The sequence below is a fragment of the Acomys russatus genome, chromosome 20 (assembly GCF_903995435.1).
Source record: "Acomys russatus chromosome 20, mAcoRus1.1, whole genome shotgun sequence".
Classification (NCBI taxonomy): domain Eukaryota; kingdom Metazoa; phylum Chordata; class Mammalia; order Rodentia; family Muridae; genus Acomys; species Acomys russatus.
Window position 1 is genome coordinate 2,602,473 of NC_067156.1, and position 25,081 is coordinate 2,627,553.

Consider the following 25,081-nt stretch of genomic DNA (forward strand, 5'->3'; position numbering starts at 1 on the left):
TAAAGCAAGTCAGTCCTGTCTCCTTTTCGCCCAGGAGCCATTTGAGGTGGAGTCACCACAGATGCACAAGCAAGCGTGCGGCCAGGGCAGCAACAGCATCTTGCTGGTTCCCTGTTTGTCTCACTGCAACTGCACAGAGCCCAGGCCTGTCTCACGGAAGGCTTTGATGCCTCCAGACCCACAGGGCAGTGACTTAAGGAAATGATCTACCATGAGGCCCAAGGACGGCTACCCTTTTTCTTTTATACTTCTGTATGCAGTATGAATTATTAGGTGTCCATCAGTACAAGTTCATACTCCAAAGGAATGGTCAAGATGAAAATGTTCTCTCTGTGTGAGCCTCAAACTCGCTGGATGACCATGGCCTTTGGGGCCTTCCTGTTCCCACCTTCCAAGCGCTGGGCTTCTGGGCTTGGGGCACCATGCCAGCTAATGAAGGGTTCTTATGACACTGCTCTTCCTCCCACGCCTCTGAAAAAGAAGAACTCTTACCTATGTAGCTGAGTAACACGGGAAGAAATACGAGTCCGTGAGTGGCTCCGAGCAAGACCATCGCTAAGTACATCCTGAAGTAAAAGATCTCAAATATTTGAGATTTGGCAAAGGCCAACACCACAATCCCTCCAAATTTTGTAAGTGTGATTCCACTGAACACCTGGAAAAGTAGAAGTGACTTGTTAGCCTGTTTTAAATGAGCATCCAATGTCATACGAGCCTGCCTTAGCAGTCAGGGTCCCAAGGGCTGTGGGGCAGCTGCAGGACCTGAGGCATGGTGCTCTCTGCCTAACATGTTTAGCCCACTGCTCTAGGAGCCTGCATGTGTGCATCCAAGGATGTTCGAGTGCAGCTGAGTGGGCGCCAGGGGTGGCTTTGGGTGGCTTTCTCAATGGCTCCCCACCTTGTGTTCTGAGACAGTCTCAGTGAAACGAGCTCACACAGCTACTCTGCTGGCCACTGAACCCCAGGGGTCCACCCCTCTGTCCACTGGAGCTAGTGTTACAGGTGTGCACTGCTGGTGCACTGCTGCGCCCTCCTCCTCTGCGTGTCAAGGACTCACGCGCAGGTCCCCATGCTTAGGCGGCAGGCACCTCACTAGCTGAACCCTCTTCCAGCCCAGAAGAAAAATCTTAGGAAAGGTCAGAAGGCGGCTGAAGGGTAAGAATGTGTTTTCCCAGAAAACTCTTCTGCTTCTGGGCTTCTTGGTTAAAGTCGGCAGTATCTGAACCAAGATGGGGTCTTACATGGAAACTTTCAAAACTATAAAATGGTTACTGTGTGTGCATGGGCATGCAACACGTATGTTGTCAGAGACAGCTCTGGAGCTGCCATTTAAAGAATGGATCCAAACTGTTTTACCCATGGAATTTGTGTTTCTTTTGAGAAGCAGCCAGTCACTGAAGAAGCCCCGCGCATCCTGGCGCCAAGGATACTCACAGAACTACCCATGTGGGCCAGCGCCTCTTCTGCCCGGCTCGCTCGGCTTCCCTTGGTACTCATTGTGAATGCTCTTGTTATGTGGCTGCAGAACTCCACAGAAATGCCACAGCTCTGAAACAGAGCATCCGAGAGAACAGGGCTTTTTAGCTGAAAATGCCCCTTAACCACAGGACACGTGAAGTCCTCTAGGCAGTACCTGGTGCTCAGCTTTTCACAGCAGCTTGGCTTGAACTAGGGGGATTTCTGGAAACATCCCCCCTCCCCCACCAAGCCAGCATACTGCCAGCCCTTCCTGTGGGCCTCCTTGTCACTATGAAGGTTCCTTTACATCTTCAATACACTCTCTCCCTCTCTCTGGTTTTTCGAGGCAGGGTTTCCCTGTGTAGTCCTGGCTCTCCTGGAACTCCCACTATAGATTTGTCTGCCTCTGCCTCCCCGAGGGCTGAGATGAAAGGTGTGCACCGCTGTGCCCGGCTGTCCCTTCAGTAGCTGTCGCTGGCGACTGTATGAGCCGTCTACTGAATAACCTGCTTAGTAACCCTTGGCTGTCTTAATGTCATTAGGCTATGTGGGTTTTTGTTTTCAGGCAGAATCTCATTTAGTTCTGACTGATCCAGGGATGATCCTGAACTTCTCGTTCTTTTACTGTGCCCCACTCCCACCCTCCCACCCCCACCCCTGTGCTGGGACTACAGGGTGCACCCCCAGAGTGCATGGTTTGCAGGGGACTGAACTGAGGATTCATGTATCCTATGGAAGCACTCCAACAACTAGGTGAGCTACCCTAGCCATTGTTTTTGATTTGGGGACAGGATCTCAACTTGTAGTGTAGGCTGGTCTGGACTCAAGTGGCCTCTAATTTGCAGGGTCCTCCTAACTCAACACTGACTGCTGAGGTTATAAGCATATGCCATCGCTGGGTCACGTGGCTTTGTAGTACTTTCTGAGCAACAGAGACAGCACACTCAAGCCAGACCACGGAACATCTCCACATCGAAGCCCTGTGAAGCACACTGCTCGCTTCAGCTGCCAAAGGAGGTAAGGACGCAGGCGTGAGTACACGCTCCTGCCTCGGCCACCTGAGCGCTGGGGATACAGGGCTGTGCTGCATGCCCAACTTCAGAGACTGAAGCCAGTGTGCTTCTGCTTCCGGATACTCTCCACCTCTCTGGGCCACCCAACTAGCACCCACCCTGGTTTTCCCTGCACACTAAGAGCAAAAAGCAGCTGCGTGCTTCAGGCCACTTTAGAACTTATATGGAATCTACGGAACAACTCATGCAAGGGGCACAGCAGCTGGGGACAAAGCGCGAGTAGACCAGCACTCACCATCACCAAGTTGACCAAGGAAACAGCATTGAGACTGATGCCCCACAGCCACATAACACCGAACATGTTGACCAGGATCATGGCTATAGTGACACACATGATGACCGCAGACCACAACTCACAGCCCAAAACCACCAAGGTCACCAGAAATATGGAGCCCAGAGACACACTGAGGTTAAAGATGGTGTCGTCAATAATGGTCAGGTACTGTTCATAGAAGACGTAGAACACGCTAGGGAGGAGAGAGTGTGTTAGCGCTTACTCTCTGCTGCCCCTCCTCACCCAGCACTCTGCAGAGTTGGGAGAAACACCCCAGAAAACCACGCGAGACTGGCACAGTGTGCCTAGAGAAACCCAACTGTCTTTGATAGTCACTGACATTCAAAGAATGGCAGGACAGTAACCCCAGATGTGTGTTTACATAGACTTTCTACTTGTAAGTCCAATTCTTGCTACTTATAAATAAACATTTCCAAAAAATTACATAGGGTATTAGAAAAAGAAAGAAACCATCCAGGGTGCTCTGGGACCTACCCTGCATCGTTTCCAGTTGTGCCTGAGAATTATGATACCTACCTACTCAGAACATCTGCACCGAGAGAGGCTGCGGTGCCACATCCGAGATCACACTTACACTTTGAGAAAAGCAATTTGCTTGCTCTGCCTTATTTTCCAAGGAAAAAGCAGCAGCAGCAGCACTAAAGACCTCTAACCCCAGCAAATGAAAAATGTTCCTCAGAGCTCTGTCCCAAGTAATGAGCAGGCTGGCTCCCTGCCGGGCCTGACTGCAGGGCTGGCACGGCCTTGTGCAAGGCTGCTTTCCTGGGTTACCTCCCCATGTGTCTCTCTGGGCTGGGACAGCACACAGAGTTCTGTGTTTAGTCCTCAGAGCAGAGCAGAGCCCCAAGATTCTGACCCCAATACCTTAAACACTGCTCATAAGCCAGCCCTGGCTAAGGAGAAGGCCGACTCAGAGTGAGAGCCCTGCTTTACCTGTACGGGAACACGTGACAGCTGCTCCCTTTAGACCGTATGGTTTCCGTGATGTTACTGGCTAGAAGCCGGGCTTTTTTCATGGCATCAATATAGTCAGCAGAGGTCTTAAGTACAGTGTGGTAGGTCATGAAATAAGTGGCCCCAACGTAAGTGTCATCTCCCATAATGTTAACAGCTGAACCGTAAGCAGCATGTCCCCTGAGGAAGAGGCAGTGGTGTAAGAAAGGCTATGACTTATAGAAGATGGGTAGAGTATGAACACTCTGGGTGAAGTCATTTGACCTGGCTCCGAGGCCGCATGGGTGAAGGAGGCCCCCCGCGAGGGGCGTATGGAAGGCTTTGCCTTAGCTTACTGCTGTGGTTTGTCTGGTGCACCGCTGTTATTGTTTCTCCTGCTGTGTGACAAGGTGAGACACGGCGAGGACCTGGCCCCAAGCCCAGGCCTCCCTGGCAGTGCCCTCACCTTAGCCCCAGCAAGACCTCTGTGAATGGGCATGCTACCACAGGCACCTGCAGCCTGGGAGTGCTAATGCGGTGAGGCCAGAGAGGTGTCTGGCATGACACTGCACAGTACTTCCTAACAACTGAACTCCCACGCTTTCACAGAGAAAAGGCCAGAATAGGCCCCAGTGTTCACAGACAAAGCAAGACCTCTATCTATTCTCACGCTCAGAGGTAGTCTTCATCAGAACTAGCAGAAGTCTCAGGACACAGACCCGACACACACAGGTAATAAGACTGTTCACATGTGTATTCCGTTTTCAAGGCAGGGTTCCTCTGTGTGCCCTTGGCTGTCCTGGAACTCAGAGATCCACCTGCCTTTGCCCCAGAGTGCTGAGATTTAAGGCGTGCCTCATCACTGCCTGGCTCAGATGTGGCTTCTTACAAAAGTACATACATGTGAGTTACATCATACACACGTGGTATGCAACTTCCACCTACAAAAGCCTCTGTATCAGTTCTCTTATCTCTACTACTTCTGGGCCAGACCTTCTGCTCCTGTCCATGTGGGCAATGGGGGGCCTGGCTAGCTGGGGACATAGAGGCCAAGCCTAAACCTCCAACTGTGGTAACAGCACCAAAGCAGAGATGCCCCCTAAGCCTGCTGGGACTGCCCAGCCTCTCACTCTGCAGCGTGCCCCCTTTCCTCTGCTCCTTCATGATACGCGCAGGCGTGCCTCCATCCATACGGCTGCCGAGCTACGGGACAGGAAGCACAGTGTGGGGAGCGAGTGCACAGTGAGGGCTGGGCTGATGAGAGCTGGGGAGCTGTCTTGAAATGGTGCCTCTACAGACGGAAGACAACTTCCATCCCAGCCTTGCTTCTCACGTCAAGTTACAGCTGCAGTGGCTGCTTCGCTGACAGCTCTGCTGCACTTACCCTTTGCCACACTTGGGGTTGGGATTATCGGAAAGGAACATGGGCAGGAATTTCATGAATTCTTTGCCCTGAGGCCTCTGTTTGCCCTCTGAGGTCAGAGGTCTACAGCGGACACAGGTTGGGTCAATCACTGGCAAAAGAAAAGAGCCAATCATTAGGAAAACAGGCCTCAAGATTTAAACAGAAACAGCAGCAACAAGGAGACTTAAAGAACAGTGTTGTCTCGCATCATTCCCTCCTCCAGAGGCTTCAGCTTGTGAGCTCACGGTTCACAGCCGTACAGCACATCCTCCTGCAAGCAGGTGCCGTGCTCTGAGGAACACCTAAGAGCCCAGGACTCTCGTATGTTCATGAACATCCTCAGCACTTACAAAAGGGTTGCTCACCAGTTGGCACGCTTGACAGAAGCAATGCATGTGGTCTGGACAGGGTGAGGTGTGTGACTGGGGAGCCAATCCCCTGATAAGCAGTCCCGAGACACGGAAATGTGTGTGCATGGCTGAGGAGAGGACAGTGACAACGGGGAGGAGAATGACAACCAGGTAAAGTGAAATGGCTAAGCAGTGCTACCATCTTTCTTTCTCTTTTTGGTTTTTGGTTTTCTCTGAGTAGCCCTTAGTGTCCTGGACTCGTTTTGTAGGCCAGGATGGCCTTGAACTCAGAGATCTGCCTGCCTCTGCCTCCCGAGTGCTGGGATTAAAGGTGTGTACCACTACCAGTCCATTTTTCTGGGAAAAAAAAAAGGGTGGGGGTGGGAGGGGAAGATCTAGAAAAGGAGATAAAAGTACCAGAAGCGTTGCAGAATTGGTGAGTGACATTGTAGAGTCTACAGCAGGAGGATTGCGGCGAGACCCAGTCAAAGTAATCATCAATCCAGGACGAGGGCGCAAAGCCTATGTGGGTACTGGAGAAAAGGAGAGAAAGTGACTGACTTGCTCAGCAATGCCTGGAAACTTCAGTTCCTCTTCTCTGTTTGACATTGATGCTGAGCGTGACTGAACGCAAACCGTCACCATGAGCCCACTTTGCTCACATGAAACCTAGCCTAACAGACTTTTTGAAACAACAACAACAAAAACAACCTTCCCAAAAGACGATCTTGGCCTAAGTTGACTCTGGCCAAGAGACCCTCCTCCTGCCAGGCATGGTGAGGCAAACTGGTCTGTAATCCTAACACCCAAGGGGCTGGGACAGGCCGAGCTCCAAGTGCTAGACTGGCTTGGGCTACACAGGGAGACCGAATCTCAATAAACACATTAAAGAAAAAAGAAGTACAAAGGATGAGACAGTCCTGATACTGACTAGGTGTCCAGTTCAGCTGCGTAAAATATCTGCTGTACCAGGGAGTCATTGTCACAGCCCATGCCGCCGCACACCATGTTCTGCCCTTGCCGGGTGGTGTAGTCATGGCCTTCCTCCAGGACGAAGTAGACGGGCGGCCCCGAGTGCAGGTACTCACTGAGTGATTTGAAATAGTCAATCACGTAGGAATCCTGAAAGAAAGACCAAAGGAAAGAAAAGGATGGTTTGATGGGAACTGAAGGAGAAGGGACTGCACTGGGAACCCAAGCTGCCAATCTAGAGGCACGATTCTCTCCCAGCGTGCACCGGTTACTAAGCCCCAGCCAGAAGGGACGTCACAAGGTGACCTCAGGAGACTGGCTGCTTAACGGCTTAGGCTGTGTCGTGAAGAGCAGTGGGAATTCACAGGGCCAGCGGCCAACTCCTGTGGCAGGTCACTGTTGCCTCTTGCGTGATTTGTATTTGGAAGTAAACTTAACACCTACACACATGTTATGAAAACTATATTCATCACCGGCTAAGAAAATTAAAGAAAAGAAAGCACCTCACATTTGGCATTGAAAGAGATTGATCCAACCCGATTTCTACTTTGTTCACGACTGCGATACTGAATGACAGAACACCCACAAATACAGCTATCTGGAAGGAAAAGCAAATGACAAGACACCAATTGGTAATGTAATAAATTGAAGATGAGATATAAAATCTAGCACACAAAAGACATGATCTTATTTTATTTTTTTAGTGTTGGTAATATCAGAGGGTGAACCCCGCCTTGCCTAGGGCTAGGCAAGCACTCTCCAGCTGACCTACACTCCCAGTCCAAAGCCAGACTGTGCTGGAATAAAGGCACAAGAAAGCCAAGGACCACCCAGAGTTTAGGACAGCTGTGACAGTAACTGTGGGGCTTGGCCACCACCTCTGGCTGTGAGCAGACACTAATGTCTGTTCTTTTAGTGGAGTGCTGCTGTGAAACCTCCTGTGGTTGCCAGGAGCAGGGGAGGGCGGCAGTGGGACAACCATGCATCTTTTCTGTTATAGGGATCTGTATATATAGTAAAAACAAAGAATCTCACATGGCACCAGCATCAAATTTCTCCTTCTGAGGTGGCAGGTATTACTCAGAAGGCCAGAGTGTTAAACGTGATGTGTTCACACACATACACAGACACACATATATGCCACACAAACAAGCCTGAACTATAACTCTGTGTACATACTTATTATAATTGGGTGTGTGAGACACAGTACACCACTAGAAGATACTGGGTGAGAGAAACTGGGGTTCCACCTGCTAACTTTGCAGCATTCTGCAAAATTACAATTAATTCAAAGCAAAAACTCAGGGTTTGGGCACAAAAACAAAAACTCTTGCCAATACCTGGGCGAGGTGTCGTGCACCTGTGATCCCAGCACTCGGGAGGCAGAGGCAGGCAGATCGCTGTGAGTTCGAGACCAGCCTGGTCTACAAAGTGAGTCCAGGACAGCCAGGGCTACACAGAGAAACCCTGTCTCGAAAAACCAGAACCAACAACCAAGCAACCAACCAACCAAGCTCTAGAAAAGGACCGTGCTACTGCATATGTTTCCCCTGCGTTCTGCACTGTATTAGCTGGTTGGCATTGCTCTCCCAGGCATGTGACACATCCGCATGGGGAGAGGAGACAGACACCACAGAAGAGTCCGTACCACAATGGGTCGCAGCCAGTCCTTCAGCAGAAGTGGGGCAAAGGAGTTCTTGAAGAAGCGGAACAGGTAGCTTTCGGAGGCCTGGGTACCTCCTCCATCGTCCACGCCTCTGACACAACACAGTATGTCCAGCCGGTTTTTCTGATGATGCAGAAAGGGAGAGGTTGTGAAAACTCTCTGGTGTAATCTAGACTCTGAACTCAAATAGATTCTGGTTCTTACCTCTTGCCTCTTAATGTCTAACCCCAAGACGCTCACAAAGCAGGTAATCTGAAGGATGAAGTCAATGAAGACAGCCATCCCCGCAAACAGAGAGAAGGTGTGGACAGCGGGCATTGAGGACAGCGCCCCTACAGGGAGAGAAAGGACCGTCACGCCACTCAGGGTAAACACACACCACTTCCTCTTGATGCACACTATGTTGATCCATTTTAGGAGGAAAAAAAATATATATATATTTAAAAATGTATTTCTTTACTATGTATACAATGTTCTGTCTGTATGTACAACTGCAAGCTAGAAGACGGCACCAGATCTCAATACAGATGGTGTGAGCCACCACTGGTTGTAGGAAATGAACTCAGGACCTTTGGAAGAACAACCAGTGCTCTTAACCTCTGAGCCATCTCTCCAGCCCCTGCAAAAATATTTTTAATAAGTTTTCAGCATTTAATAGTGGAATAAGGTTTAATCAAAAATCAAGATTCACCATATTACTTGGTGCACATGCCTGTATGTGTGGGGGTGCGTGGGTGTGTGCATGTTTGTGTGTGTGTGTGTGTCTATGATGCTGAGCCACATGATCCTGTCTTTAGATGGGGCACGTGCAATCCTGAGGATGTCACAGCATCCTGCCTCCAAGTTTGGTAAAGTTAGTCAGACCTGGACACACAGTGTTGGCTACTGTTATCAACATACTTGCATGGTTTTCTTAGAAAAAAGCTAAAAAGTATACTACTGCCCCTGTACCTGTGCCTATCTAGGGCACAATAAAGACCACAAGTTTCAAAATCATGTCACTCCATGGCACCACTGAAAGCTTATCACCTAAACCCAGCCTATACTGGCCTGGGTAAAGCTGGTGGTCACGTGGGCACTGCAGCCTATGACCTCCAACAATGAGACGACTGTTTTCTCTACACAGATTCCCAGCCTAGCTCAGCCTCTAGGACATTTTACAATTAGGAAGGACTGGGCGGGTAGCATCACAACTCAGTGATGGCTCTGCACAAAAGAATCCCTGAGGACTTTTGTTCTAGCTCATTCCGGCTCCTAGTCCTGAGGCATGTACTACAAGAAGCTCTGCTCACTAATGAGCCTGTTTCCCCTGGGAGCTTGCAGTCAGGGTAGGAGAGCACCCTGCAAGCCAATCTACATGGCACTGCTGAGGGGAGTGCCACTTTCAAATACTAACACTTGCTACAGGCACAAGAAGGGGAGGTGGCAGCGGAGCTCGAGGCTCTGTCATCCTGCATCCCAGCATCAGCACCATCCTGGGACATACAGGGCAGAGAACACTTGCAAACTCACTCTGGTTAGCCAAGACATTGTGGTCCAACAAGGGACACTCCAACCGTGAGGCACAGCTCACCAAAGAGAGAAACACGGGGAGGGGGGTTGGGGTGTGGGAGGGGAATGGGGGAGGCGGGGGCGGGGGCGGGGGCGGGGATAGGCAGATACTCAGCAAGCCACGGTCTACAGCAAAATTACCGAAGAAAAATGCTGAGGTCTCAGAAAAGGACGAAAGGAACATGGTGGGGGCCACTTCCCCAAGGATCCGGCCCAGCTGCTGATCCAGCGTCTCTTCCTGAAGACGCTCATCTCTCTTAAAGAAAAAAAAAAATGCACTATTAAATTTTCTTAGCAACAGAGCCATCTGGGTCTTGTCTTGTGTTAACTCGGGGGTAAAGCAAGTGATAACTGGACGGAGGAGGCGCAGCTGAGCCAGTTAACGCCGCCGGCGGCAGTACAGTCAGACTGCTGACCTGGGCACCAGACAAGAAACTCAGCAGAGCTGAGTCATTCTATCAGATAACTGCTTGGTACACGGGATGCAGGGGGATGGACCACAAAACAACACTTGTGTGTCACTGAGTCTCCACTCAGACAAGGATTTCAGGCAACTGAGACCACATCCTACAATGGCAGAAAGTGTGTTGCCAGTGTGCCTTTAGCAGTGCCTCAGAACACAGTGAATCCAGTATGTGTCTGTAGTGTGCTGGAAATAACTTTAATGCCATTCCTACCTGAACCAATTCCCCTAAGTGTGTGAATTCTTATTGCTTGTGAAAATAAGGTTTAATACCAAACTCTCATCTTGTATCTAATCAAAGAGAAGGCTAAAATCCTTTTTTTCATGTAAAACTATTTATTCATAAATATTTTCCAAAATGAAAATAGGTTTACCAAAAAATGTCCCTCACTGGGGAGGGGAGGAGGGGGCAGCCATCGCCCCCAGGCCCCCAGGGTAGGGCAGAGAGGAAGAGAAAACCTCCCTGGCCCTTCCCTGCTTCCTGGGAGGGAGGAGGGTGCCCTATGGCCTAAGGCTAAAATTCTTGGTCCCAAAATGTGTCAAACCAATCAAGATGCAAAGGAAGCATGAAGGATGTGGAGCTGCTGTGTCTACAAAGGCAGCATTGATCAGCCATTTACAAACCCGAGGGCCTGGAAAGATGCTGAGCTCCCTGAAAAGAGGAGGATTTACCTGGTAGGTCTGCACGAGAATGAAGATGTTGTCCACCCCTACAGCCAGCACCAGGAACGGGATGACCTCAATGACGATGAGGGTCAGAGGCATCCCAGCGTAGCTGAAGATGCCCAGCGAGCAGGCTACCGAGCTCAGCACAATCAGGATCCCTGCGATGCCCAGCGAGATTTTAGAATCCACCTGATGTGGGGCAAAGGCATGGGTCAGCAGAGGTTTCTGTCCTACCGCCACAGAGCTCTATCTCACAGAAGCATTTAAGTGTACAATTCACCATTTAGGAGAACACAGAAAAACTTCTAAATTTGCCCCTAGCAGCAGTTCATGCACTTACAGGTAGTGGTATGAACAAAAGAGGGAAAAAGTAGTTTATGTGAAGCAATCCTTAGGTATAAAGTAGACTAAAAAGCTGCAAGTGAAGAAAGTAGACACAGAAAACAGACAAGTTAATTAACATGATGTTCACTGAAGGAACAACACACTTGAGGCAGCTTTGGGAAGAAGAAATTAATAAGGAGAGGAAAAAAGCCCCATCAGTTGGCACTGTCATTTCTGACACCTCCCTGTGAGCCTGTCACACTCACCAGAAGCCTGCTACAGCTCTGGATGTGTCCCAAGGCGAGGGAGATGTACAGAAACATCACAGCGTAGCTGATGACGACAGTGAACACGTCACTGTTACTTTCCCGGTTGAGCTCATCTTCAATGCTTCGCTCAGCAACGAAAGAAATGGTCAGATTTGGATTCTTGTAATTTTTCACAAAATTAATAAACCTAAGGGGTAAGCAAATTTTTATATTTTTAATTAAAAACCACCTGACAGATGAGTTTCTCAACACGTATGACACAAAGGCCATCTCGCTAACCTATGTCCTGAGAGATCACAGGCAACTCCTGCTAGGCTGACTGCTCCGCCGTTAGTGCTGGCGCTGGGGGTCAAACACAGGACCCTGGGCACCCCACGGTGGGCCCACTACCTCTGAGCCATAACCCCAGCCCTGACTGTACTGCTCAGAACGTGTTTAAAGTTGATTCATGCTGTTTTCTTTCAGAGACATGTCACTATGTGCCCAAGCTGGCCTAGAATTCTGAGCTTAGGTGGCCCTTCTGCCTCTTGCGTGCCGGCCACTGGCACACACTGCCATGCTAGCCTTAAGTGGAGCATGTGCTAAGGAGTTCATTACTCGCAGAACAACATTTTAAAAGTGGATATATGTAAGTCCAACATAATCTCCCAGACCCCACCTGAGTTCTTTATAGAAAATAATGAGCTGCTTCTAGAACTCACACACAACTGCAAGGCCTCAAGCACACTCAACAGGCCTGAGGTGAACAAAGCATGACACCTGTTCTAATTCCAAATGTATCACAGTAATCAAGAAAGTTTGACACTGGCACAAGGATAGACATACAGAAAAGTGCAGGAAAGCCAAAGACACACTGTGTCTGAGCAAAGTCATTTCTGTTAAGGGTACTACGACCACTTTACAATGGAGAGAAAAAACAATCATTTCAGTAAATGGTTAAAGACAGTTAGGTGGATAGCCAGACGCTTACCTCATACTATACATGAAACTTAATAGGCTGAGGGGTAGCATAGGGCTGTTGAAGGCTGGCAAGACCTGGTTTCAAAAAACCAAGGGCTGGGTATACAGCTCCATGGCAGAGCATTTGCCTACCAGGCCAGGGGCCTGGGTTTGAAAGATTTAAATGGATCAGAGGCCAAAACAGGAGTTAAAACTATAAAACTCTCAGAAGAAAACACAAGAATAAATGTTCTGTCATTGTGTCAGGTCACAGATGCATCAAAAGTACATTACAAGCAATAAAAGAAAATAAATTGAAAGAAAAAGACTTTTGTGCTTCAAAAGTTCAAAGAGGAGGACTATAGAAATGGAGAAAAAAAAATCTTGAAATTACATATATCTGATAAGGGACTTCTGTCTTTCATCAGGAAAATGCAAATCCCAAGGTGGGGGATGCCCTCCCATGACGGAGCATGTGCTGAGCATGCACCACACCTTAGGGTCTGTCCCAGCACTGCAGGAAACAGGCATGGAACCCTAGTACTTGGTAGAGGTAAGAGAATCAGACGTTCCAGACCACCCTCTGCTACAAAGCAAGTTCAAGGCGAGCCTGGGCCGCACAGGACTGTCGCCAGGACGCACAGAATTGAAAGGTCAGGTAAAGCCTGCAAGCACAGATGCGCATCACCACTCGGGGTCAGCCAGGTCTTCAGACAGCTAAAGCACAGATCTTCTAAGGCCCAGTGACTCTAGTCCTATAGATATATATGCCTTCAAAGGAAGTGAAAACACGCCTCATAGAAGTGTGTATACAAATAGGTACAGAGCCCTTCTTTTTTTTTTTTTTTTTTTTTTTTTTTTTTTTTGGTTTTTTAAGACAGGGTTTCTCTGTGTAGCCTTGACTGTCCTGGACTCACTTTGTAGTCCAGGCTGGCCTTGAACCTACAGTGATCCACCTGCCTCTGCCTCCCGAGTGCTAGGATTAAAGGCATGCGCCACCACGCCCGGCTCAGAGCCCTTCTTTTATAATAGCCGAATGACAGATGCAACCCAAATGTGTGCCAGTGACAAACTGCATGAATAAAATGTGCTACACAGCGGAGTGTCTGGTCAAAATGAGAAACAAAGCACTGACATGTCACACGTGGACAGCCCTGAACACATTATAGTAAGCAGCGGAAGCCAGACATGAATACAGGTAAAACCGTATTCATATAACATTCATGGCAGAAAAAAAGCTATGAGGACAAAAAGCAGATTTGTGGTTGTCTAGTGCTGTGGGTGGGCAGGGCCGCCAAAGGGAACTGTGTTTATTCTAACATAATCAAGACATTCTATTGGCTGAGGCCTTAAGTGAAATACTCAATATGAGTGATTGTACAAGATGAATGAATACTTCTGTATTTTTATGTACAAGTAACTGTTTAAACTGTCTGCTTCTAGTAAATCTGCTCCAGGACCTCTTAGCCTAGCTACTACCAAGAGAAACAACCCCATAACTTAGATCTGCGGCAACAGAGTGAGGTCCGGGTATACACACCGCCCAGTCCAGCCCCATGACAGACTCACTCTTTCTCCCAGGCCCAGGCCCTCTGGAGCTTCTCTGTGTCGTTATAGTAATTATAGACAGGGAAGGTAATCACAAGCGCGGTGGCATTATTGTAGTTCTGATCTAGAAAGCAAAAACATGACATGAAAAAGCTGAGTACTAGCACACACAGTCAGATAAACGTGAGTCACCACACTCCATGCTGACTCTGGCTGCCCGCTAGAGCGCTCTCTGTGAGCAGTGGGCACAGAGCTCATCTCTGCTAGCTCAGCGGGCAATAGCAAAGGGTTCTGACATCCATCAGCCAGGAAAAATAACCTTTCCATTAAAAAAAGAAACAAAACCCCCAAAATCCCATAAGCATCAACTCTTGTTTATTTTCCTCTTATATAATATTTTTCATTAATTATATATGACAGCTTTTACTTTAATATTTTCATACATGTATATAATATATTTCATCACATGTACCCCTAGTGACCTCTTTTGCCCCCCACCCCCAACTCCTGCTGATCCTCATCCTCTTACCCTCTTCTCTTCTGGTGCCTCTTGTATTTTTCTGGTCTTTTTTTTTTTTTTTTTTTTTGAGACAGGGTCTCTCTATAGCCCTGGCTGTCCAGGAACTTGCTCTGCAGACGATATGGTCTCCAACTCATAAAGATCCACTTGCCTCTGCCTCCTGAGTGCTGGGATCAGAGGCATGCTCCATCATGCTGGCCAATGACTGTTCTTACTGACACAGTGTGTGCATTATAAAATGTCAAACTTTTCACTCTAGTCCTACTTCTCCTCCAGCTGTGACGGCCAGTTGTGTCAGGGACACAGCAAGCAAACACACACAGCCAGTTGTGTCAGGGGCACACAAAGCAAACACACACAGCCAGTTGTGTCAGGGGCACACCAAGAAAACACACATAGCCAGTTGTGTCAGGGGCACACCAAGCAAACACACACAGCCAGTTGTGTCAGGGGCACACCAGCAAACACACACAGCCAGTTGTGTCAGGGGCACACCAAGCAAACACACAAGTGCACTGTTCCTTTTCCTTCTTTCACAAACAAGAACATCTGCTCTACAATGGTATAAAATCATGGAAGCTACTGTGGCTCACATCTCAGGACTCTGGAGGGTGAGGAAGCTAAGATTGCTAAGGGCCCCCTGGCCAAGCTCTAGGCCACCTTGAAGCTAGAAAGCAAAGTCTTGTCTCCAAACACAAACCAAAGCTCAAAACAAAAAAATGTGTAGCTTAGAAGATTGCTCCATTTCAGTATATAAAGACAAAATGCTTCCTTATTCTTTTGTGTAGTATAATCTATCACAATATAATTTAACCGGACCCCATTGGTGAATATCTTTGCAATTTTTAAAAATCATAAACTACAAATATTTTAATACATAAAGTTCATATTTGTAGACTCAGTTTTTTTTGTTTTTTTTTTTGAGACAGGGAGACAGGGTTTCTCTGTGTGGTCTTGGCTGTCCTGGAACTCACTCTGTAGACCAGATTGGCCTCAAATTCACAGAGATCTGCTGCTGGCCTCTGTCTCCTTGAGTGCCGGGATTACAGGTATGCATCATCGCACCCGGCTTAAAATAGAATCAATTTTTACCTGTCAACTTTGAGTCAAAACTAAGGGCATTTCTAATTTTGGGTAAGTTCTCTCAAACTTTCCTCCAAATTTTTGATCCTGTATTTAACAGAATATTAACTAAGACCTACCTTGGGCCAGGTTGCATTTTATGTGTTGTAGACACACCAGGAAGCAAAAGACAGAAAAGGCTGTTCCTGCCTGGGGACAGCTTATCCTAGTAACTAGCACACACTTGCCACATTCTCTCACACACAGGGCTTTCTCAATCCTCTGGCCTTTGCCAGTTTGTTAGGTACAAAGACCAAAGGGAGATGCACTTCACAATAGAAGTAAACACAATAGGAGTGTTCCCTCAATGTAACTAAAGTCATTTGTGTGACTGCAGAGCACTTGGCAGGTGGGACACACTTGCTGTGCAAACATGAAGGCCTGAGCGTGGACCTTGGCACCCAGTGAGAAGGCAGGAATGTCATTCATGCCACCCTATTCCCCCAGCACGGCGTGGGGCAGGGGTAGGAGGGTCTCTACGGCTTGCTGGCCACCAGCCTAGTTCCAGGTTTCCTGTCTCAAAGTAATGAAGTTAAGAGGGATAGAGCCGGATGTCTGAGGTCTGTCTCTGGCCTCTGTATATACAAACCAGCACCCTGTCCCCACCCCTGCCATGTGAGCTTCACACACACACACACACACACACACACACACACGAAAGTCACCTACATTGCTTCCTTCAGCTTTCAACTACTAGGCTTGATCCTCTTTCCCCAGCACATAGCTCCTTTTATTAATAGGAGAACGCTGTCTGTCATGAGTAGTAACAGGTGTGTGTGTGTGCGCGCGCGCAGTTTCTTGCCTTTTACTTTTAAATAATTTTTTGAAAGACAAGCAAACTTTATTGATAACAGCTCCCTGTAACCAGGAAGGTACTAAAAATGAATTTTCTTCTTGTCTTAAAACAAACAAACTAAAAAAAAAAAAATCCACTTTCAATAAAAACTAAAATTATAAAAATAAAAAAACAAACTATATAATCTCTTTCACACATGATTTTAAAATTCTTTTTTTTTCAAGATTTATTTATTTATTATGCATATAGTAGCCTGCCCAAATGTATGCCTGCACACCAGAAGGGGGCACCAGATCTCATTAGAGATGGTTGTGAGTCACCATGTGGTTGCTGGGAATTGAGCTGAGGACCTTTGGAAGAACAGACAGTGCTCTCAACTTCTGAATCATCTCACCAGTCCCAACTTTAATATTCTTATGCAAGCAAATTCAGTCTTTCCTTTTGTGGCTTTTGTTTGTTTGTTTGCTGCTGTTGTTGCTTATGAATGTATAGTCCATTATAAAAATTACTTTTAAAACTTCCTCCTATATTTTCTTCCAGCTCTTGCTTTTCACACACCCATCTTTGATCTCCTGGAGTTTATTCTGATGAAAGGAATAAGAAACCAGACCAGATTTGTGTTCCCTTGTAGAAAGGAAGGCCAGTTGCTGACACCATCCTTTTCCCACCATAAGAAAGGGCTCACCACCCCCACAACAAACAGGGTTTCTCTATGTAGCCCTGGCTATCTTAAAACTTGCTGGCCTAGAACTCAGAGATCCTCCTGCCTCTGCCTCTCAAGTGTTAGGATTAGAGGTGCGCACCACCATCATCCAGCAAGAGTGAGCTTTTTAGACACGAGGCAGAACACATCTCAAATACAGACCACAATTTCTCCCCTGCCTGGGAGTGAGGGAACAAAAGCTATCTGACCTCTTTAGCGAGCGGTCACTGTCCCGACAACAAAACAGTCCACTGGGGCTAGGAGGGCTCTGTGGTTAGAGAACTGGCTGCTTTTCCACAGGACCCAGGTTCAATCCCAGCCCCAACATGGTAGCTCTCAACTGTCTGAAACTCCAGTTCCAGATCTGACACCCTCATGCAGGCATGGATATAGGTAAAGCACCAATGCACATAAAATTTTTAAAAATTACCACCCACCCCCCCACAAAGCCATCAGTCCATTTCTTTTTGCTTTCTCGTTTTGTGGAGAGAGGATCTCACTAAGTAGCCTAGGCCTGTCCCAACTCACAATCCTTCTACGTCTACCTCCTAAGTGCTGGGATTTTTTTTTAAGGTATATACCTCCAAACCTGGCTCACTTCTTTTAAATCCAGAATAAAATTAAACCCCAAAGCTAAAGGAGATACTCTGGGATGCAACAGTGGGGAATTAAGGCTGCCTATCTTCCCAAGCTCTGCAGACAGCCTTGTTGGCTGAGGACAGAACCAGAACAGCTCTGAGGACTAGGAACTTCTTACCGTCATAGCCGCCCAGCACAAGCCACGGGAACACGGGGCCTCCAAATGTACCCAGGCAAGGACCGTGGAGCAGACTCGTATCATTCAGAGAGGCAGGAGCCCTGCCGAAAGTTCAGAAAAACTCACAATTAGAACCTCCAAGGCGTCACGCCAACCTAAAGACTTCGATGGCAGTGTCTGCGTCCTAAGTTCCTTAGCTGAATAGTACACTTGTCACCCACTTCTAGGAAACCAAGTCACTGGGCACCAGCCAGGAGGAGCTACCACCCCAGTGAGACCAGCGGCATGGCACCGTGTGCACACAGGGATGAAGGGTGCTGTGGAGTGGGTGAAGGAGGAGGCTGTACATGGCAGCCTCTTCTCTGTGGGTGTGGGTCCACGTGAGATCAAATAAATGTGGGGTTCACAGAAAACCTGTCAACAACAGAAGTTTCTGAATGTTCGACATCTAAAAGCTAGTAAGAAACCAAAGACGTAAGGAATCCAAGGTGTTTCTGGTGGTGTTCTCACATTGCATCGTGGGATTTGAATGCAACCTTGGCCCTGGATACATGTGTGGTTTACACAGCACATACCATCACACCATACACCAACAAATGCAGCCAGATTCGAGACTACTGCATGTTATGTGGTGTTTCGCTGTATACATACGGTTTTCTGCTATTCTATGAAAAACAAAACCTTTCAAGATTTCCCTCCAGAGCATTCCTCAGCACGAATCAATTTTTTTTTTTTTTTTTTTTTTTTGGTTTTTCGAGACAGGGTTTCTCTGTGTAGCCTTGGCCATCCTTGACTCACTTTGTAGACCAGGCTGGCCTCGAACTCACAGCGATCCACCTGCCTCTGCCTCCCGAGTGCTGGGATTAAAGGCGTGCGCCACCACGCCCGGCTACGAATCAAATTATAATAGTATATATTTGGACTATGTTGTGTTAGAATGGTTTGATTTTTAAAACTAATGGTGAGAAGTTTCATAAAATGTGTTAAAAGAATTATGGCTTGGGATTAAGTCAGAATTTCCAACAATTTCTAAATTGCCCTTCAGGGGAGGAAGGCTAGATAGAGGCCGTGGGAGCGTGAACCTTATCTCGGAGCAGGTGGTGTGCACAAAGCCAGGCTCCCAGGAGAGGAGGCGGGGCTGCAAAGGATGAGAATCCAGCTGTGAGGAAACACAGGTTCAGTGGCACCAGGCTGGGCACACGGAGAGCTCTCTCTGTGCAAAGTAGCAAAAGTGACCCAGACACAGGAAGCAGGCCAGGACCCAGCCCAGGTCAAGAGCATTCAGGTATGGTAGGCCCCCCAGAAGTTATGACAAGCCTAAGGCTCCCACACAGATGACTAATCCCAATTACAAAGATGCCCCGACTGGTTAGACGCACAGCCTCCAAGAGGGAAGGAGCTTCAGGGCCCTCTGACGGGAACTGAGTGCCAGTTCCCATTACGCATGCATGTATTAACACTTACTAAGCACGACGACAGAGGCTTCTATTTGAAGAACAGGAAATAGCAAAATCGACCCTTCACTCTCAGAAGGAAGGTCGGAGCCCTGAGCTGCTGATATACGCCATGTCAAGATTGAGAGGTACCTCCTGTTCCCACGGACGGACGGACAGACAGACGGACGGAGAAAGCTCCTGCCCCAGGGCCTTTGTGTTTCCCACCCATGCTGCTTCAAGACTTTCCTGATATCCACAGGCTGCCTCCTTTCCTTTCCCTCTGTGCAGCTCTCCACTCCAAAGCAGCACAAAACCCAGCTCTTTTCTGCTTAACCTTAGCGCTCTCCTCACAGCCCTCATCCCTCCCTGACATTGTCAGCATATGCAGTCATATATATATATATATCAGGCAACCGTTCCTTCTGCTGGCAGAGCAGATACAGAAGGTCTCATGGCATAATACTGCTTAATGACATCACAGTGTCATGTCTGTACTAATTTAACAATGACGTTTTCAGAATGTGCTCCACTGTGAAGCGCTGCTGGTCTCCCTCCACTAGGACGTGAGCTTTGCAGTGCGCATCTTGCTCTATCTACCGAGTCTCTAGTTCTATGAACAGAGTAAGCAACAGAGGTTCTCAAACGCCGACGGGGTACAGGAGCGGCCGCTGCCCCTTACCGTGCACAGTACAGGAAGTGTGTGTGGTAGTCCGCGTACACGAAGAAGTCGTCGCCTACTTGGTTGTCCAGCACTGAATGGCTGTTCTGGAAGTAATTTAGCACACTCATAATGGTGCAGTTCTTGTTGTAAGGAGAGAGCGGAGCCACACAGATGTCTTGAAGTGTCACGGTCTTATTGTCATAAGAAGCAGTGATACTTTCAATGGCGATCTGTAAGTCAAGGACCTGAAAGACATTGAAGAACTCGGTCAGCAGTGTCTGGTAAGGACACTTCACTTCCATAACAGATCTCAACAGGACACCAAACCATCCTGCGCCTTCTTCCAGCGCCCCAACACGGCTCCATTTTGGGAGCACGTTCCTTATCTTCCTGACATTGTTCCTTGCCAAAAATATACCACTTCCTGCTTTCTTCTCCCCCGTGACAATGTGTGTGTGTGCGTGTGCTCGCGCGCTCGCACGTGTACATATTTTCTAATCAAGGATATTTCCTGGAGGATCAGATTAGCAGATGGGCATACTGGCAGAGGACTGTCTTTGATTGTTAACTGATATAACATCACCCACCATGGGCAGCACCATTCCCTAGGCAGGTGGTCCTGAACTTTATACGAAGAAAGCTGGCTGAGCATAAGCCTGCCTGAATTAGCAAGTAGCACCCTCCATGATTCCTGCTGTACTCTGGCTGTGAGGCGAGTTCCTTGACTGGGAGTCATGCTGTGTGGAACAGCAGGCAGGCTGCCCTCAAGCTCCTGACTTGCACCCCTGCTTGACTTCCTTGAGTGATGAACTGCGTGATCTGAAACTGTAAGCCACATAAGCCCCTTTTTTCCCCTATGCGGCTTGGGGCCAGGGTGTTATCACAGCAACGGAAACGAACTAGGGCAAGTACAGTTTCCTTGGGTAAATGGGTGACTACAAGTGGCAGGTTACCTGGTGCAGAATCTCTTTGTTCAGCGGAGGCCCAAAGGGCACGTTGGATCCTGAGGGGTACGGCTCATAGATATGGACACTGGTGTTGGGGGCCTGGATAATAAGTTGCTCTGTGCGAAAGAAAGGCCCAAAGTGCTTGTCAAAGTACTCCTTCTCCAGGCGGGCCTGACTGTGAGGGGCTGACCAGAGCTCCACGGGATTGGTGGTGACCCGGACAAACACCAGGCCAGAAGAACATGCAGCAATGAAGACCAATGAGAAGAAAATGACACAGGTGGGATTGCGGACACAGAAAGCCCCCCACTTTGTGAACATGCGCCTCAGACAGTCATCAAATGCTGCACCAAGTGGGTCGCAGCATGAGGCCTCTCCTGGAAGAGTGAGGGGGAAAAAAAGAGGAGATAGTTAAATTACCAATCAAGCTATTCCCAAAGGTGAGGACGGGGAAATTATTAACTGCTACTGCGGATGCAGGGAACCTGGTCCCACGCCTGCTCCATGCTCACAGGCCCCATAGGCTGCCTGCCTCTCAGTGAGACAGGCCTCTAGTGACTCCATGCCACTCAACTCTGCCCTCAGGGCAGAGGCTCCTCCCTCAGCCCATGATTCTGTCACTGCTATTAATTACTTGGTTCTCAGGTGCCACACTGATGCCCAGTCACTGCCACAGGGCAAGGGCTACACCTGCCTTCATTATGGCTGTATCCTCACCAATAGTACCCTGCCTCCATAAAGACAGGGCTCTCAGCTCAACATAATCCGACCCCTTGCCCTCACAAATATGCCTACCTTTGTCACTGGAGTTCACAGAAAAGCCTATGTTGGTGTCAATGGGAGTGTACTCAGACACAAGATGACGCCTTCTGAAACAGAAACATGGAGGTGGTGTTAGCGGGCTTCATTACGACGCAAAGCTCCCTTCCACACCCTGTGCCCTGCTCCCTGTTGTCAACTTTCCCAGCAACACATGCGCAGCAGCAGGCTTGGTGATGCACACATGTAATCTCAGCAACACATGGTAAGCTCTGAGCCAGGACAGACCTTGTGTCAAAATGCAAGATGGAGGGCAACTGAGCAAACCTGACCTCTGTGCACACAAACACACACAGACATATTGCCTTAAAACAAGGTATGAATACAGGACTGCAGTACTGCACATAACTAGAGTTTGATCAGATGTGGTTTACACAGACCACCTGGGTCACTGTGAGGTAATCACACATCATTTTGAATAAATCAGTAAAACAAACTTCAAATGAGCCATCCAGGGGATGGTACCCATGTAGGTATTTATTTCCTGTCTGGATTAACAAACGTTACTGAGAGTTAGAGGTGCCGAAGGGGAATTTTTTTTTTTCTTTTTGTCTTGAAGAAAACAAACAAACCTGCGTACCTGTGGCACCACAATGCCAAAAGTCCTCCAAAAAATACAAACAGAAATGCCATGTAGGTGACCCACATGATGACATACATGGCATCCAAGCCCAAGATCCTCCAGGGCACAGGGGGTGGAGGGGGCTGGGGTTTGGGACCACAGACGATGGAGCAATCCTGGCAGCTACACGGCCCTGTGACCTCGTCTACAGACTCGTTGCAGCCTTTGGTGGCATTTCTCATGGGCTCCATCCCAAGGACTGAAAGGTCTACAAGAAGAAATTATAGGTTAGGACCTCACGAGATGACTTCCGAGTCTTGTGTTTGATTATATTTAATCCCAGTAGCAAGCGCACAGGGGTCCAGTGTGATGCGACTGAAGATGAAGAACAGAAGGCTGCTGCACGCGTAATGGCGCAGTATGCTCTGACGCTCTGGCTCTTAGGGTTTTTTGGGGGGGAGCATGGATGGGACTGGTCACTGACATTTCCTTCCGCAGGCCAAGCTGGCCTGGAGTATATGTAGCTGAGCATAACTCTGAGCTTGTGATTCTTCTGCCTTCGGACTCCGCCTCTATCTCCTGCATGCAGGTGTGCGTGCATTGCCAGCCCCAGTTTTACCCGGGGCTGAACTCTGATGGCTCCTAGACAGGCACTCTCAGTTACATCCCCACACCTTAAAGCCTGCTGTGATGCCAGCAGCCCTGCGCATGGCGTGTGCTCTGACCTTCCAGTGCACCCATGAGAGGTGGATCCTCAGTGTGCCTGGCTTCCATGCTCAACAGCTGGGCTAATACCACAGCATTCACTCCTCAGCCTTCACACACAGACACAGACACACACACACAGCTTGGTTCATTCTTTCACTTACATTCCTGTTTTTTTTTTTTTTTTGGTTTTTCGAGACAGGGTTTCTCTGTGTAGTCTTGGTTGTCCTGGACTCACTTTGTAGACCAGGCTGGCCTCGAACTCACAGCGATCTGCCTGCCTCTGCCTCCCGAGTGCTGGGATTAAAGGCGTGCGCCACCACACCTGGCTCATTCCTGGGTTTTAAAGCAAAATAATAACCACAGCAAACTTGAGAGCTGCCATCCCTACCTGAGAAAATGGGAGTGATGGTAAACGGCACCTGTCCGTTGTCTTTACTGAACATGTACTCAATCCAGTTGGTGGCATTGCAGGCACTGGCTTCCCTTCCACACAGGAGCCCTAAGGCCTTCTCATTGCTGGAAGGGGCCTCCACATCACGGCAAGCATTGTACATTGCTAGGAAGAAGAATCCCGAGGGAAAAGATGAGACATTACGTTTGCTTTAAGTCACCTCTCAAGATCTAACTGAAGCCTCCGAATGGGAGCATGGGACTTCAGATGCACTGTGACCACGCGGCAGCCAGCAGGTTAGAACCTGGGACACTGTGGACAGGAGGGAAGGCCACTCAGAACAGGAAAGGGTAAGAGCACTCCATCTGCTCTCCCAACAGCTTTGAGAAATCCCACCTAGGGCAGAGCTTTAAAAAGAAAATCACAAAGCAACTCGGAGCCAGGCATGCTGGTGCATGCCTTTGATTCTGGTGTGTGGAAGGTGGAGGCAGGTAGATCAAGCGCTCACGGCCAACCTTTGCGACATACTGAGTTTGGAGCCAATTTTGAGACTGTCTCAAAAACACACAAAACACAAAACTCCCATCAAAACCAAAAACAAACAAACAAAAAACTCTGCCAAATAAACAAAACCAAATCTCATTAAAATTTAATTACATATCCCATGATTATATCCACTTGAAAAGCATGCTGCTGGGTCACATGACAAGCAGATGCTCAGTCTCACAAGAACCACCAAACATGTCTATACCATTTAAGATACCCACTCACAATGGGTGCTGGTCCCGCTGCTGTGTGCCCTCCCAGCACCTCCTGCAGTTATTTTAATTTGAACTTCCCAGGAGCAATCCTCGTGTGCACCTTTCATACATTTTCATATATGCTTTGGTGACGTATCTGTTCAGACTTCTTGGCCATTTCTTAATACGTGCTGCTCAATTTTGTAACGAGTCTTAGCAGCTCTCTGTTTTCTCTAGGTAACAGGTCCTAACCAGATCTGTCTTCTGCAAACGTCCCCTGCCAGGCCATGACTGGCTGTCCCTTCTCTAGATGTCTCCACTCTTTGACATCAGTGACTTTCTCATCTGGGTGTCCCTGCACACGTGCATTGAGGCTTTCTGTAGGGAGGCTCTACCTGCTCACACACACTCGTGGCTTCTAGGGGCGGGGCTCCTCTTTGCTTACACACGCATATGTTCAGTTTCTATAGGGTCTCCCTGCTCACACTGGTCACAATTCCTGTAAGGGAAGGCTTCTACACACAGAATCTCTGAGGTAAGGTGTGTTTGCCTTCAGCTTCACCCAGCATTGCAAAATTGTTTTTCGGATGGCTTCAAGCCTTTGTGGCTGCCTGAAGGGCAGCCAGGGTACTGCTCCATTCATGTCCTTACAAACCGCTGGAACCGACAAACTTAGTTTGTGCCAGGCAGATAGGACACGAAGAGGAATGCACTGTTTTATTCTGTAGTCCACGGACTGCGTGCCAACTGCTCTTGGTTTCTGCCTTTATTCTCTTGTCAAGAAATATTTTCTTCCCTTAAAGTTATTTTTTAAAAATCCTATGTTTATTTGTACAAGTTTCTAAATACTTTTAATCTACACAACTTTTTTGTTTTGTTTTGTGTGGCAAAGATTAAGCTTTGTCACAGGTGGGAGCAGTCTTGGCGGGCTTTACCCTTGGGGCACCCCATGAATACCTTGTGACAGACTGAGTGGAGCCATCCTGGGTCTGGAATTCAGGAAGCAG

At 48.2% G+C, this 25,081-nt stretch overlaps 1 protein-coding gene across 1 annotated transcript in view; it reads right to left on the reverse strand.

Moving 5' to 3' along the window:
* Positions 1 to 25,081, reverse strand: part of Npc1 (NPC intracellular cholesterol transporter 1) — a 45,907-nt gene that overhangs the window by 490 nt on the left and 20,336 nt on the right. Inside the window, exons 5-24 of the mRNA XM_051163757.1 lie at positions 23,332 to 23,499; positions 22,254 to 22,503; positions 21,650 to 21,723; positions 20,861 to 21,231; positions 19,926 to 20,152; positions 17,811 to 17,911; positions 13,934 to 14,036; positions 11,423 to 11,612; positions 10,839 to 11,021; positions 9,845 to 9,959; positions 8,357 to 8,484; positions 8,135 to 8,275; positions 6,995 to 7,084; positions 6,446 to 6,636; positions 5,932 to 6,047; positions 5,144 to 5,273; positions 3,760 to 3,960; positions 2,767 to 2,998; positions 1,435 to 1,548; positions 493 to 655 (exon numbers count right to left, since the gene is read on the reverse strand). Coding sequence (XP_051019714.1) covers positions 493 to 655; positions 1,435 to 1,548; positions 2,767 to 2,998; positions 3,760 to 3,960; positions 5,144 to 5,273; positions 5,932 to 6,047; positions 6,446 to 6,636; positions 6,995 to 7,084; positions 8,135 to 8,275; positions 8,357 to 8,484; positions 9,845 to 9,959; positions 10,839 to 11,021; positions 11,423 to 11,612; positions 13,934 to 14,036; positions 17,811 to 17,911; positions 19,926 to 20,152; positions 20,861 to 21,231; positions 21,650 to 21,723; positions 22,254 to 22,503; positions 23,332 to 23,499 — 3,288 coding nt within the window. The remainder of the gene's footprint in view (positions 1 to 492; positions 656 to 1,434; positions 1,549 to 2,766; positions 2,999 to 3,759; positions 3,961 to 5,143; positions 5,274 to 5,931; positions 6,048 to 6,445; positions 6,637 to 6,994; positions 7,085 to 8,134; positions 8,276 to 8,356; positions 8,485 to 9,844; positions 9,960 to 10,838; positions 11,022 to 11,422; positions 11,613 to 13,933; positions 14,037 to 17,810; positions 17,912 to 19,925; positions 20,153 to 20,860; positions 21,232 to 21,649; positions 21,724 to 22,253; positions 22,504 to 23,331; positions 23,500 to 25,081) is intronic.